The sequence below is a fragment of the Camelus bactrianus genome, chromosome 27 (assembly GCF_048773025.1).
Source record: "Camelus bactrianus isolate YW-2024 breed Bactrian camel chromosome 27, ASM4877302v1, whole genome shotgun sequence".
Lineage (NCBI taxonomy): Eukaryota > Metazoa > Chordata > Mammalia > Artiodactyla > Camelidae > Camelus > Camelus bactrianus.
The window spans coordinates 33,270,143-33,285,207 of NC_133565.1; the positions used below are offsets into that span (position 1 = coordinate 33,270,143).

At 54.4% G+C, this 15,065-nt stretch overlaps 1 protein-coding gene across 3 annotated transcripts in view; it reads right to left on the reverse strand.

Annotated features, from left to right (window-relative positions):
• CCDC33 (coiled-coil domain containing 33) overlaps window positions 1-15,065 on the reverse strand; it is a 107,307-nt gene that overhangs the window by 91,291 nt on the left and 951 nt on the right. For all 3 annotated transcript variants that reach the window (XM_074354059.1, XM_074354058.1, XM_074354057.1), the window contains exon 2: window positions 14,229-14,357. In XM_074354059.1, coding sequence (XP_074210160.1) covers window positions 14,229-14,357 — 129 coding nt within the window. The remainder of the gene's footprint in view (window positions 1-14,228; window positions 14,358-15,065) is intronic.

The window sequence follows — 15,065 nt, forward strand, 5'->3', positions numbered from 1 at the left end:
ATACTAACCCTCTCTGAGCTTTTGGTTTCTCTCCTTATGCAGTGGGGAAATAAGGACTGACTGAGACAATGCAGGTAAAGCACTTAGCGCCGACATTCAGCTAAGTGTTCCAAAAATGCTTGCTCTCTTCTCTACAAAACAATCTTGCACTTGGCAGGAAGAACTGGGCCAGAGAAGTGAAAAATATCTGCAGGGTGCAGGCTGCATGTTCCTCCCCAGCACTTGAGCCTTCACCCCCGCCCCACATATTCCAGCCCCTCTCTCTTCTTCCCCAGACCCACTCTGGCCCTGGCTTCCAGGCCTACGTCCACAGCCACCTCTCCCCAGGCAGCCCCCACGCCAGAAATCTAGCCTCCCCTCCCACCTAAATCCAATTGATTCCTCAGGGTCCAGCCCTAGACAATTCATCCAGGAAACCTTCCCAACCCCCTTCACCTCCTGCTCTCAACAGTCGTCTGTCCACGGTAACACCTGCCTGTGTCTGTGCTGCTGAGTTCCTTCCCCATAGGAAATACGCTTAAGGTCAAGCTCCTGCCCCTCCCTGAGTTGTTGACAGTTGTCAACCGAGCCAGTTCCCTTAGAGGGTCTCTATGCTCCGAATGCCACTTTTCCTCAGCCCCAGCAGTGTATACAGCGGGTGCTCACTTGTTGGCCAAAGGATAACAGAGTCCACTAGGGCCCCCTCCTCTGATTCCAGTGGTGAATCCACAGTCTGTAGGTCAGGACCTTCGGGGACTGCTCTGACCTCACATTAGCTGAGGCTCAACCTGGAAGTTTCTGCAGAGAGCCCTGGGGGCCAGTGTGGCAGGGGGGACTAGCTCTGCCTCGCGCCTCATCTACAGCACCCACTGAGGCCCCTGGGGGCCAGTTCACACCCCACCCCTTAAGATGCTGGGCTCAGTTTGAGCATAAGTCACTGCAGCCAGAGCTCTGCTGGGGGCACCCAGAAGCCCCTCTCTCTGCGGTTCTGCCCCTCCAGCTGTCCTCCTTCCTGTCCCTCCCACAGCAAAGAAGCAGCCCAAGGACAGGGCCACCTGCTTCCTCTGAGAGTTAAAATTGGAAGAGCAGGTGAGCGTGGCTGGAGGTACAGCTAAGTCTCCTGTCACGCACGGGGCGGGGTGTATCCCATTTGCACCACAGATCCATACTCCCTCTTCTCCACCCTGTGCTGTGCCCCCGGGGGCTGACCCATGTGGCCACATCGATGGATCTGGTTGTCTTGGGTTTATGGGAGGGCCATCATGGAGCTAGGAAGCTCCCTCCTGGCTGGTTCTCTGGGTTGGCTGGTCCCTCTCCCCAGGGCCACCCTGCGCGGCGGGCAGCACTCTCCACATAGCTGGTCATCATTCCTCCTCTTGCCTGTTCAGGCCTAAGGGGCAGAAGGCTCCTCTCACTAGACCCCCGGGGACTACACTGTCTCTCTTGTGTATTCTAAACATCACCTTCAACTTCGCATATAGTCCTTCTATTAAACTCTCCTCAAATGACCAAATTTGAATGCCTTCTTTTTCCTACCAGGCCCCTGACTGGTGCACCTCCGTGTGAGCCCCTCTTTGTGGGCCTGAGCGCTCATCGGATACCCCGGTGCTGCCGCCATCACCTGCACGGTGAGCTCTTACTATGTGTCAGGCGTGGTGCCTGGTGGCGTTTACCTCACTGTCGCATTTAATCCTCACATTCACACCCCCTAGGAGGTACTGTTGTTACTCCATTTTTAAGAAGAGGAAACAGATGCTCTGAGAAATGAAGGGACTTGTCCAAACTTTGAAGCAGCAGAGCTGGGGTTTGAATGCAGATCTGCCGGCTCCAAAGCCTGTGATCACGGACACCAAAGCATACTGCTTTTTCCTTTATTCCCACGGAAAGAGGTCACATCTCTCTGTCCTTCACTCCTGAAACTGGGACAACATGAAAAAGTCAAGTTCAGAGATGAAAACACCTTGCCTTTTGAATGGGGCCAGAGAGTCGCTCTGTGACAGTGCTGCCCACAAAGTCAAGGGAGGGAGAGGTGGAGCACCCTGGAGGCTCGGCTGGGCGCAGCTGGGCCAGGCCTCCACAAGCCAGGGCAGAAGTTGGGGTGTCCAGAGGAGACCATTCTATCCAGCATAAATGGGTGGCAGGGTCCCCCCGTGCCCGGGGCTACGCCTGGGCTCACTAACGGGAGCTTGCTCTCAGTTCCAGCTACGGCCCTTGGAGGCAGCCTATCTGCTGGCTGAGTGGGACCCTTCTGACCTTCCTCTAGGGCCTTACCGTGCAGAGATGACTTGGATCAGCTCAGTCACATGGCTGCTGTGCCTAACACACGTGCCTCCACATTTTGTCACAGCATACTTGATAGTCCCAACCCTGTTACTGCTTGTTCTTGTCCACCAGGACTGATCAGCCTGGCCCAGCACCACCGCCACCACACCAGGCAGCAAAAAACACAACCAAGCGGCCTGGAACCTGCCAGTCCCGGCTTTTTACCCCTGGCTCCTCCAGGCCCTGCAGTGAGCATGTGGGCAGGTCCTTTGACCCCCCTGGGCCTCAATTTCTCATCTGCAAAGCAGTGAGGATAATCTGACCTTGCAGGGGTGCAGTGAGGATCAGGTGGGAGAATGGACACCTGGCGCTTGGCAGGCGGCTAGAAACGAGCTCCCCCCACGTTTACACCAGTCGTTGCCAGTCTGGAGCCCTGCGGCCCCGGCTCTGCAGCGGGAGACTTGGGGTGGTTGCTACGGTGTGCTGTTCTCCTTGCTGGCTGACATCGCGCCCCTGAGCTCAGCAGGCACGTTTATTGATGGCTGCACCGAAGGAGTCCTCTCAGTGTCTGGTAACCAGAGCTCTCATTCGGGGCAGCCCAGGTCTCAACGTCATGCCATGAATCACTTTGCCAAAGATGCAACGTGGCTTTTGGGCATTTTTCTTTTGAAAAATCAATAACTCGTTAACAAGGGATTGAATAAAGGGGGAAGCAGTAAAGGCCACCTGCCATTGCATTCATCAGGAAGGGGCGGAAGAAGGACCCCGCCAAGGTGGAGTTGGGGTCCACTCAGGGCAGAGAGGCCTGGGGGGGCAGCAGGCCCAATCTAGGTTCCTTCACCCCGGGTCTCCCAACCCACAAGTCCGACCAAGTCCCTCTTCTGCCTCGATAACCCCTTCAGCAGAGCCCACTACTCTCAGGAGGCCCCTGAAGCGTCATGGTCGGCTTGCCCCAGCCCCTCTCGTCTCACGGCAGCCTCACACACTCTCCAGCCACACTACACACCTGCGGTTCCCTGAATGGGCTCTGGCCCCTCCAGCCTTCTGGCCTTCACACAAGCTGTTCCACCTGCCTAGACTGTCCTTCCCCCTCTACCAGACTGAATAACTCACAGTGTTTCTTCAAGACACAAACAGAACAACCTCTAGCAAATCTTCCCTGAAATCTTCTCCCATGGTCCCCACCCCCACCCAGGGGCATCACATCCACAGCCCCTGGGCTGCCCCCTGCCCTGGCTCATGACCCACTATTGACTCTTCTGGGAGAGAGTGTCTCTCCTCTGAGGGCAGGGGCTGTGCCTGGCGATGATGCCCCATGCCCAGGGCCCAGGCTGCTGCCTAGTACAGAGCTGGTGCCAGGTGGGTGCTTACTGAATGAGTGAGGGATGGTGTAGGCATCAGATGCTTTCGTCCTCCCTGCTAGTTCCCCAGATGCATCCCCAGCTTCAGCAGGGCACAGTGAGGTCTGCTCCCCAAATAGCACTCCCTCTTCCAGAGTCCAGGCCCTCTACTGGGCATGAATATTTGGTGTGTGATCCTCATAAGAAGAGCTAACAATTAACAAGCACTTGTTATGTGCCAGGTACTATTCCATGCATTTTACATATGTTAATTCATCCTCACAACTGGGTATGAATGAGGCAGGTACTACTGTAGCCCCCATTTTGCAGATGAGAAAACAGAGGCAGAACCAAGAGCCGAGAGTTAAGCTCAGACCCAGGCCATCTGGCTGCAGAACCTGCGTTTGTCATCACAGCCCTCCCCCTTACTGAGGTGCCGTGGGGAGTGGGGGTGGAGGAGACAGCAGGGAGCACCCCAGCCCCAGGACAGGACGTGGGCCCACTCAGTCCACAGCTAGGATGAGCCAGCAGGTCCAAGGAGCTCCAGTTACAAGAAACTGCTTATTCAGGCCTCATCCGCTGGGGTCCCTCGATTCCCTCCCTCTCAGATACCCTGCTCAGCGCCGGCCCCTCACCGCCCACTGTCTCTACCGGAGAGCAGAGCCTCTGGCCCTAATCTCATTTGCGGCCATGAAATCGCATTTGCAGTGTATTAATGCGGCACGGAGCTGGCTGGGCCCTGCCTATCTCCTGCAGGAGAGGAGCCTGGAAAGCAATCTTGTGGGGAGTCGCCCCCCGGAACACCCGCCGACAAAAAGCAATTACGCTTTAAGAGGAAGATTAAAATAATATCTCCTGCCCCCAGTGCCCACCCAAGAGCCTCAGCTTCACTCGGGCCCCACCGCCTCCCGACAGCTATTCAAGCACAGGCTTCCTGCTGGGGTGCAGGGCGGGGCAGACGCAGCTCTCCCTCCCACGTGTGCCCCCGAGGCCTGGCCCCTCACCTGCCCCCACACTCACCAACCGTTACCTCCCAGACTTCCCCAAAGGAACCATGCCCTCTCAAGCCTCTGCACCTTTGCCTGGACTGTTGCCTTCGCCTCGAGTGCAGCCCCCCAACCCCTGTCTGTCTGGCAAGCTGCCAGTCACCCAGCTTAATAATCACAGGTTACATTTTCTGAGCATTTAGTATATTCTTTAAATGTATTACATATTCAATCCAACAATTCTGTCGGGGGACTCCTGTCATTAGCCCCATTTTATAAAGAAAGGAGGACACAGAGAAGCTAAGCCCCATAGCTGGAAGGTGGCAGCGCAGGGATTTAAAGGAGAACTTTCCCCCTTTCACCCAGGGGGGGGGTCCAGCTGCTTCCCCTCCCACATCCATGACTGCGGTGGTCTCACTGCGGTGTCTTGTCTCCCTGAGAGCTCTGAGAGGCCAGGCCTGGAGAAGAATCAGGGGGTAACAAATACTTCTTGTATAGAAGAATCAGAAAAATCGATATACCTCCTCGTAGGGAGAGTAGGGGTGCATATGTGCGTCCCACTCCCGCCTCTGAGGCTGAATCCTTCCAGTCTATCTGTATACTGGAAATATTTGGAATTCCCTCTCCTCCAGGAAGGGCTCCTGGACTACACTCAGGGTAGCATATTATTTAATCCTCACAATCATGCTGCACAGTAGGCATCATTATCCCCATAATACAGAGGAGAAACAGAGGGTCAGAGAAGTAAAGTGACTGGACTAGGAACACTCAGTACAAGGCAGGGCAGGGGTCTGAATTCACGCCTGAGTCTAAATCCGATGTCTAAATCCTTTTTGGCTGTAACTCACTCTCATGCCTCAGGAAGGGTGGGTGAGGGCTTAATTCTGTGCTGGGGTTATTTAACACTTTTTTCTAAACGTCATCAGCCAACTCCAGTAGGCCAGGGGGTCTGCCTAGGGATTCTGAGCCATTGACAGCCCCAGCCCCATTCCTAGTCCTTCTCCCAAACCACCCAGCACAATGAGCACTCACTGTTGGGGCCAGCTTAGCACAGAGTAATCTGTCTTGGCTGGATTTGATGTGATTTGGGGCCACCACGGAGAAATCTGTTCCCCCAAATGCCTGCCCATGATCCTCTCACATTGCCTCAAAAACCCACTGCAGTATGACTCTCCCTGAAGTCATTCCCACCTCTGTGCTGATTACTGCATCAGAAAAAAAAAAAACCCAAAATACATAGACAAGACCCAGATTCCTTGCTACTGACTCAATGGGAAACCTTGGGCAAGCTGTTTACTTCCCAAGGGCTCAGTTTCTTGCTCCAGAAAATGGACATCATTAAGGCTGCACTGCCCACTTCCCAAGATCCATGCAATGCTGCAGTGGGCTCTGTAGCTTTCCCCCCTTGCCAGCCTGGCTCTGAGAAGCCTGGGCAATCAGGGGATAGCAGAGGGCTCAGAACCTCGGAGCTGGCACCGACCCTCCATTCCCTTGGCATCGCTGCAACTCCCATCCCACAAACATCCCTCTCCACTTCATCCTTTCTTTCTGCCTGCTGTTTCTTCACACACCTCCACATTCTGGATCCCACACCTTTGCTCACCCTGTCCTCTGCACTTTAACGTGGCTCTCTTCAATCCCTTCTGGAATCCTACCCCGTCTTTGAGGCAGGGATAAGATGTCCCTCTGACATCTATGAGGTGGGTTTAATGAGCCAAGCAATTTCCCACCCTCTTCTTCACCTGAGCCTCACAACCTCCCTGCCAGTGGGCACTGCTCTACCCATTGCACAGATGAGGAACTTGAGGCCCAGGGAGGTAAGTGATTTGCTCCAAGTCCTACAGCTCTTACGAACTGCAAAATGGGGTCCTAAAACAAGGTTTTTTGATTGCTGGTCAGAACCAGTTTTCCTACAGCAGACTGAGTCCCTGATGACCACCCAACTCACGCTCATCACTTCCTCCCCAAGCCCCAGAAGTCCTCACAGTCCAGCTTGGAAAAGTCATTGTCTTCCAACTCCTCCTGTTTCCTCTCCCCACCTAGCGCGGCAGCTCCCCAAGGGCTGGGAGATACAGTGCATGGATGGATGGATGGACAGATGACTACTGTGGGCCAAAGGAGGTTGGATCATTAGACCCAAGGGCAAGCTGTCAGATCCAGATGGAGAAAGGGTATCCCAGACTCATCTTCCAACCATCCTGGAAAGAGGCTGGTCCCTGCTGGCTTCTGCTGCTCCTGAGCCCAGGGACTCTGCAGAACCAGCCCAGGACCCAGACTGGAGTGTCTCAGCTGACTCTTGATGAGCCAAACACTCACCAGGGCCAGGGCAGGCCGACTGGGCGCTATCAGCTTTCTTTCCATGCTGCCCTCCCCCATCCACTGTGTTATTAAAGATTGCTTTCGTATGGGGTTTTAATTTCACCTCCTATATCACACGTCATGTCCCAAAGCCTCTTTCTCCTCTGGTAGAGGCTGCACTTGTGGGGTTTGTACAGCGATAAAGCCAGGAGGGTCCCAAGGAGGTGTGGGTCTGTGTGTGGGAGGCTGTGTGCCCCATGTGTGTCCATCACTGAGTTGATGTGAATCTGTCCTTGTGGAGGTGCGGGGGGTCTCTGCGTGTCCAGGATGTGGTGGGTTTGTGTATATCCAACATGTGTGTCTGCATTGTGTGTCCAGAGTGTCTGCTGGGGGCACATCCACTTTCCAAGGGTGTGAGCGAGGGAGAAAAGAGGAAGACGGCCCTCGAAGCACGGTAAGCAGGCCCCCCCCCCCCCGCCCACCCTCCCTCCTCCTCTCACGTGAAGGTAATTTCTGCTGATGCGGTGACTTCGGTTGCCTCCCCTGGAGCGCCTCCGCTGCTGGGCCTGGGCCGGCTGGGAGGACATCAGAGCCGGGCACCCCTCCCATCTCCACACACACGTCACACACGCACACCCGCGCCCTCTAGGAGGTGAGAGTCAGTGGCAGCTCCTGGCTGGGGTGGGGGAGGGCGGCGACGGGGGAGGGGCCGCAGGGCCACCTGGTGAGCCCAGACACAGCGGTCTGCTAACGGCGCTTCTTCCCAGACCAGCACCCAGGCTGAGCTGGCCTTCTCCACTCTACAGCCTGGTACCCGGGTCCCAGGGACGGTGGGGTTCACAGGTTCCCAACACCCTTCTCGTGGGAAGCCAGCTAGGCAAGAAGGAGCTACCCTGTTTTCTAGGCGTAGAAACTGAGGCCCAGACCCAGCTGCTTTGCCCAATACAGACATCCCAAGTCATTACTTAGAAGAGGAAGCATTTATTAAACCCTTCCTGCAGGGCAGGGTTAACGGTATACCAGCTCATTTAATTTTCCCAGCAGTAGAGTGCACAGGAATTGGCCTCTCCCATTTTACAGATGTGAAAATGGAGACTGAGGGAAATTATGTAACCTGCACAAGGTCACACAGCTATTAAATAAATGCCAGAGACTGATCTGAACCCAGAACCACCTGACCCCAGTGCACCTGTCTCTCACTGCTCATTGGCTGATCCCCCAAACCTCTCCTGAACCCTACCCCACTGAGCTCCAGGCACCGACTCCAAAGGCGTATATACAGACTTGGAAATCAGGCAGGGTGGGGTGAAGATACTGGCTTGGGCAAGGGCATAAATATGGGACCTCCCCCAACTTACATGTTTTCAGGTCTTATCAACTATCTCTGGGAACTCTGAGGCTTTTCAGAGGTTCCTATGGGCAGAAAGTCTTTCAGTGCCACCCAGGAGGAAGAGGGGACAGCAGGTGGCCTGCAGGGTCATTGTGGTACAAATGGTAGTCGAAAGCCTTTCTCTTCCTGAGAGGGGCTGGCCTTGTCCCTTATCCCAGCCCTCCCTGGGGGCCAGCCCAGCCAGCCCCACCTCTCCTGCCAGCCTCAGCCTTCCATCACAGCGGCAGGTCTGCACCCCTCCCTGTGTGGTTGACAGCACTCTCTGGGAACGCCTTGACAGCGCCTTTGTTCCCCAGAAATAAAAGAAAATCGAGCTACAAAGGGAAACCTCAGGTAGCTTTTAATGGAGCTCAGCTGCCTGGGGCAGAGTGTGTTTAAGCTGGAGGCAGTTGTCACAGGAGCAGAACGGGGAGCCACCCGCAGTCCCCTCCTGTCCCCCTCACCCCCGAGATCCAGTTTACACAAGGAAAAGCTTCTTCCAAATAGCAGTGTGTGTGTGTGTGTGTGTGTGTGTGTGTGTGTGTTCGGCACAGCAGAAGTATGCTGCCTGGACCCAGGCTGACCTGCTCGGGAGCCCCAGACCAGGGAAGCGTGGGGTGGGGGGGCGGGGGGGCAGCTGGGAGTCACTCCCCAGGCTGGCACGTGCCTGCTGTAGAGGGATTCTGGTGACTGGGGGAGGGGCGGCAGCCAAGTCTCAAGTTAAGAGAGAGATTAATACATTCAATCTGCTGGGGTAATTGAGGGAACAATTGGAGTGTTTTTCTAAAGCCCATAAAACTGCCTCATTTGCAAGGAGGAGCTGACCTACTCGCATCCTCTGTACTTGATGGAACACAGGAATGGAGGAGGAAGGGCGACACTGGGGTCGCCCTACAGAGGGACTGGGGCATTAGCTTGGAAGGGGGCTAGCGGTCTCGACCTAACCCGTTCTCGCCTTTCCCACCTTGTTAGTGGCATTCTAAGCACTGCACTCCAGCACCTCTGTTCCCCCACCAGGGAAATGGGCTATGGACACCCTCTTCCACCAGGAGATCGGATACAGGAGGGAAGCCACCACCGACCCTGAAAATCTGGCACTGAGGTGGAGGGGTGAGCAAAGAAGTGCCTGGCTCCCCCTGCCCGGCCAGCTTCTCGCTCCCACCCCAGACGAACCCGGGCAGTACTGTTAAAACCGTTAGCAAAATCCGCAGTGTGGGCCTTTTCTCTTCTTGAACCAATCCCGTCTCCAGGGCACTAGAAATAGGGCAATGACAAGCAAAAAAAGGGCAGAATGAATTGAAAAGTGGGGCAGAAAGGGAAAGAAAGGGAGGACCTGGAGTGCACTGGCCGGAAGGCAGAAAGCTGCCTGGGGCTGGAAGAGTGCTGGCCTGGAGCTCCAGCCAGAACTGGGACCCAAGGAGGATGGAGAGAATCGGAGAGGGGCGTGGGGGAGGAGAGGATGCAAGGGGGAAGGAGGGAGAGGGGCTGGGGGAGGGGAGGGGAGGGAACAAAGGGAGACGGATGCAGAGCCGAGTTTCGGGACAGCGGGACTCTGGGCAAGCCTGTGACTGTTCCCCTCCAGTTCTCCTTAATGAAGGCCTCCCCAGCCTGTTGGTGCCAAAGCCACAATCAGAATCCACAGGCTTAGAGCCAGGTGCTCAGCGTTTGGTGATTGCTTTATTAGCTTTTTCTCTTTTTTTGCCTCCAGGGCAAAAAAAAAATGTTTTAAATGGAAAGAAAAAAAAACACCCTTGAAAGCGTCATTTAAAAGGCTCCACAGGAACAGAATCGTTTCCATGAAACAAAACTGCGATTGTTTGCAAGAGGTAAATGTCGGGGAAGGAGGGAGTTGGGGGTGGAGGAGGCAGCCCCCCCCCCACTGCTCCCGTTCCTGCTCCCGCCCTGCTCCCAATCCCGTGTGGAAGGAAGCTCCGGGGTCTACAGTGAAGCAGCCCCCAGGATGGCTGGCAGAGCTACAAGCAAGGAATTTTTCAGCTGATGTTTCCTGAAATGTCATCACTGGGAATTTCCAGCCCACGGTTTCCCTCTTAAATTCCAGCTCTGCCCTGCAGGGGAGGTTGCCCTTATACCTTCAGGATCTCTTAGAGAGGTGAGTGAGGTGTAAGGAGGGGTTGTGGCCCCTGAGGGCCCGGCTCCAAGCCCGAGGCTTTTGTGGCCTCCCCCTGCCCTGCAGTTCTCCAGGAGGTCTCCTTTGCCTTTAAAAAGAGTTGAGCTGGGAGTCATTCCCACAGCCTGAACAGCCAGATTTGGCCTGCACCCTGCTGCTTCCTGCATCCTGGGGACCTACTGCCGGGCACTGGACAGGCCACCCTCGTTCTGCTCAGATAAACTCCCTCTCACTCTGGGGAAGGAGGGCATTGTGGGTGCTGGGGTGGTGCAGCCACGTGGTCTCAAACCTGCAGTGTCAAGGGACAGGATGAGTCTGGTGGAGTTCTGCCCGGAAAGGAAGCTGCCAGAGCACCTTGTGCAGCTGGCAGGAAACCTGGAGCTGGTTCCCTCCCACTCACGGTAAACTTCCCTCTGCAGCCACTGCCTGCACCCCACTTCCCCCCACCACCACACACAAGCAGAGGCGGGGGAAGGGAAGATGTCAGTTCAGGGGAATTGATTGTCCCACTAGAGTCTCCAGGATTTCTGGAATGCTGTGACCAGCACTGTGGGTCAGGCCGAGAAGCAAAGTGATTCAGATTCAAAATCAGTCACTAAAGCTTCCACTGAGCCCTGCCTCCTGCTCCCTACTCATTCTCTTTCTCTTTTTTTTTTTTTTTGTTTTATATAGATATATATTGTTTATTGAAGTACAGTCAGTTTACAATGTTGTGTCAATTTCTGGTGTGCAGTGTATTGCTTCAGTCATACATGAACACAGATATATTCATTTTCACATTCTTTTTCACCGTAAGTTACTACAAGATATTGAATATAATTCCCTGTGCTGTACAGTATGAACTTGTTCATTTATCTTATATATAGTAGTTAGTATCTGCAGATCTGGAACTCCTGATTTATCCCTTCCTACTCATTCCTGATTGCTACATTCCTAATCCTCCTGCCTTCTGCCCCCTGCTCCACCCTTACCCCACCTCCCCGTCCCTCAGCCCATGACCATCATCAGTTCTGGCTTAAAAAACAGACACACAAGTTGGAGAACAACCTGTGAGCTTACAATAAAGTTCTAAATTGAATAGATTCAATGGTGAAATGCTTGACGCAGACAGGACTGAGAATGGTTTGGAAGGGACAAAAACAATGCAGGGAAGGCTTCCAGGAGGAGGTGGCCCTGAGTCAATCTATCCATTAGCATCTGGAACCCAGAAATCCATTCCTGACCTTGAACTGAATATTGCTGAAGTTGGGCTGCACTTAAAAATGCAACTCCTTCCTCTCCTCTCCATCTCTCCTGCTCACCGCCTTTTCTCCTCACCGCCTTCCCCCTCACCGCCTTCCCCCTCCAAAATTGCTTTCTCCTATTCAGTTGAGAATCAAAGAAACCTGGGTTAAGTCCTTCCCTCCTGGGCTTCATTTTCTCTATCTGCAAGGAGGGAAGGGAGGATGGTTTCCGGGGTCCCTGTGATTCTAGGCCACATCAGCTTCCCTACCCAGGGAGCTGGCCACAGGCCCAGAGGGCAGCCTGCGGGCAGCCCCACCCCTTGCTGAGAGCCCTGTCATGGTGCCATCCTTCCCACTGTGGCTTTGAGCCTCCAAAGACATCAGAAAAGAGCCCCCCCCCCCCTTCCTCAGGCTGAACTGCTAGATGACTTTGCCTAAGCTGAAAGAAACGGCCCCTCTATTCTCTGAAGGACCCCTCTCCGTTGTCTGTTCCCCTACTGGCTTCCTGGCCCTGTTGTCAGGGTTGTGATGGCTGACCCCCACCCCCACCCCCTGCCCCAGGAGGGAAGCAATTTTCCTCTCCCTTGAAAGCCATTTTCTTGTCTTGGTAGAACAGACATCTGACACTTTAAGAGGGAGAATGGCAGGGAGATGATGGCATTAAATGACAGAAATTAGAGCTGCTGCGGATGGCTCAGCCACCTCCAAGTCCCCCTTCCCTGCAGCAGTCCCACCTCCCTCACAGGCACTCAGAGCTGCAGCCTGCAGAGAACTGTCCACGTGGCCCCCTGGCTCAGGTGGCCAGGGCATGCTGGGACCTAGACAGCCAGGGATCCCTTCTCCCTGAGCTTCTTGTGTATCTATTCCTGTAACAAACTGTAGAACAAGGAGCCAGGCCCTGAAATCAGGGAGCCTGCAGCCTGAGGGGACAGCATGTCATTGAGGAACCCAGGTAGCATCCATCTTACTCACAAGCTCACCACTATATCCTCAGCACCCAGCACAGAGCTGAGCATACAGTAGGTGGTCAAAAGTATCTGTTGGTTAATGACTAATGAATGAATAAACATAGGCCAAAGTGGTCCATGTGACAGACTGAGACTTAGGCAAGAGAAGTTGGCCTCTGGGTCCCTGGCATATTCTGACAGATCACTCTGTTTAAACCACAGGTCTAATTGTGTCTTTATCCTGCATAAACCCCTGTGGTGGTTTCCCCCATTGTCTCCTGAATTGAATATCCACCTAGTTCTTTTGTCTCCGTTTCCCTAATTCCTTCCACTTTCTCCCATCCTTCGTCCCTCTCCCAGCTGGACTCAGCCCACCACCCTGGGCTCCACTTCAGCCCAGACCAATGTTCTGTGGGATGGAGGCACTGCAGGAGAGCCAGGAGCCTCTGGATGTAAACTTTTGGTTTCAACCTCCATTCATTTTGCTGCCAGCCAAACCCTTTCCATCTCCTCAGCCAGCTTATTCTGGTCTCTTCCTCCTGGAATTCTCAGGAATCCTCCTGGAATTCTGGGCTCCTCATAGACCAGAATTGCTGTTCTTAAATCTTACCCACCTAGCATGGGGTCTGACACAGCCAACACTTTACAAATGTTTGATGGATGAACAAATTAATGAATGAATGAAAGATTCATCTTAAATGACATCTCTTCTGAAAAGCCTTTCCTAGGCTCCCAAATCAGACCCACATACTTCCTCACCAGAGCTTTCCTTCCAACACATGACTTACTGGACTGTATGATGCCTACACTGTTCAAGCCAGGTGGCACCTTGAGCCCAGGGTTTGACTTAGCTTTGAATTCTATGCACTAGTGTGCACTAAGGTCCCCAGGAACTGTCGTTGGCATTAAATGTGATCAAGTATCCTTGGGGATGACCCTCAGTTTCTCCATCTGTGAAATGGGCTGCTTGCTCTCCTAGCTTCTACCTATGCTGGTTGTGAGGCCCACCAGACATACAGCCTGGCTGCAGAACACTACCACTTTGGGGAGCCCTCCTGTTGCGGAAAAATGTGTTACAGCTCAGTTGTGACAGCAACCTGGATCCGGGTGAGAGACCAAGCAGCACTCGGAGAGTTGGAGAACGCAGATTTACTACACGAGCAGGCCCATAGAAGTTAACACTCCAAGCTCTGGACCCTGCCTGTAGGTTTACACAGGCCTTTATAGGCTGCCAGTTTTACACTGCAACATCATATGCAAGTAAGATGTTGACCAACCAGGGACAAGATTTGTAGAACTAGCCCAATCAGGAGTGAGAGAAATAACCAATCAGGAGTGAGGGGAATGGACCAATCAGGAGTGAGAGAAATAACCAATCAGGAGTGATGGAAGTGGACCAATCAGAAGTGAGAGTAATAACCAATCAGGAGTGAGGGAAGTGGACCAATCAGAAGTGAGAGTAATAACCAATCAGGAGTGGAGGAAATAACCAATCAGAAGTGAGCTCAGCAAACCAATAGAATTTTAGGGCTAAGTAAGCCGTGTCAGAGGCAAAAAGTGAGATAGAGGCTCTGGGCCAGGGAACTAGATGGTGCCTGCATGGGAGTAGTGGCCCTGCTTGTGGGCCCTGCCGGTTTTTTATGGGGCTTCCCGCCTCACTCCTCCTACAGCTTAGACAAGGACTAGACCTGCTCACCTGGGCCTGAGGCTGCCAGCGTCCCGGTTCAGGGCTAAGTCCCTCCTGGCTGTGGTGAGAGCTGGATGCACTTGAGGGTGGGCATGCAGAGCCTTCTATTTCCTGGTTACACCAGGCCTCTCTTGAAACCTGGGGAGAATGTGTGAGAGTGAGTTTGAGGACTGAAGGGTCTCCGGGGACACTTAACCACTGGGCAGAGAAACCCCGGCCAGTGATGTCCTTACTTTGTGTGGCCTTTGCTCCATTTTCTGCCGCCCCCTTCAAACTGGGGCTCCCTGTCTCCACCCTCAGACTGCTTGTTCTCCAGAACTGAATGAGTCAACCTTGGGAAGTTCTGCTGCTCTGCTCAGTGAAGGACTGTGGGGACAGCCAGGCTTATTAGAGACACAAGGTCTTCTAACTGGGCAAGCAGTGATGCCAGAGCCCGACGGGGTCCCGGGAACACCCACCAGCAGCCTGGGCGTCTGTGGCTCTGGGCGCGGTGACATTGGTTCTGGCCGGCTGGTGCCGGGAGGGCAGTTGGAGGCAGGAGGCTGAGGGGCCCGGTGCACGTGGAAGGCCACCCTGTAGGCCAGGCCCCCGCACTGGCGGGCCGTGGGGTCTGCTCTGGCCCGGAGCAGAGCCAGGCTGCCGCAGCAGCGATACCGCTCCCCGCGCTCCCGCGCGCAGAAGTTCACGCGGGGTCGGTCCGGGCGCGGGTAGACGGGGAAGATGGCCTAGCCGGCCCGCTGCACCACCCTCCCCGAGGCCCCGCCCAGCCTCAGCGCCTTCACGCGCAGTCGCGTCGTGCTGTCCATCATTCTTGCAGAACCCTGGGTGGGGAATATGGGTCTCAGA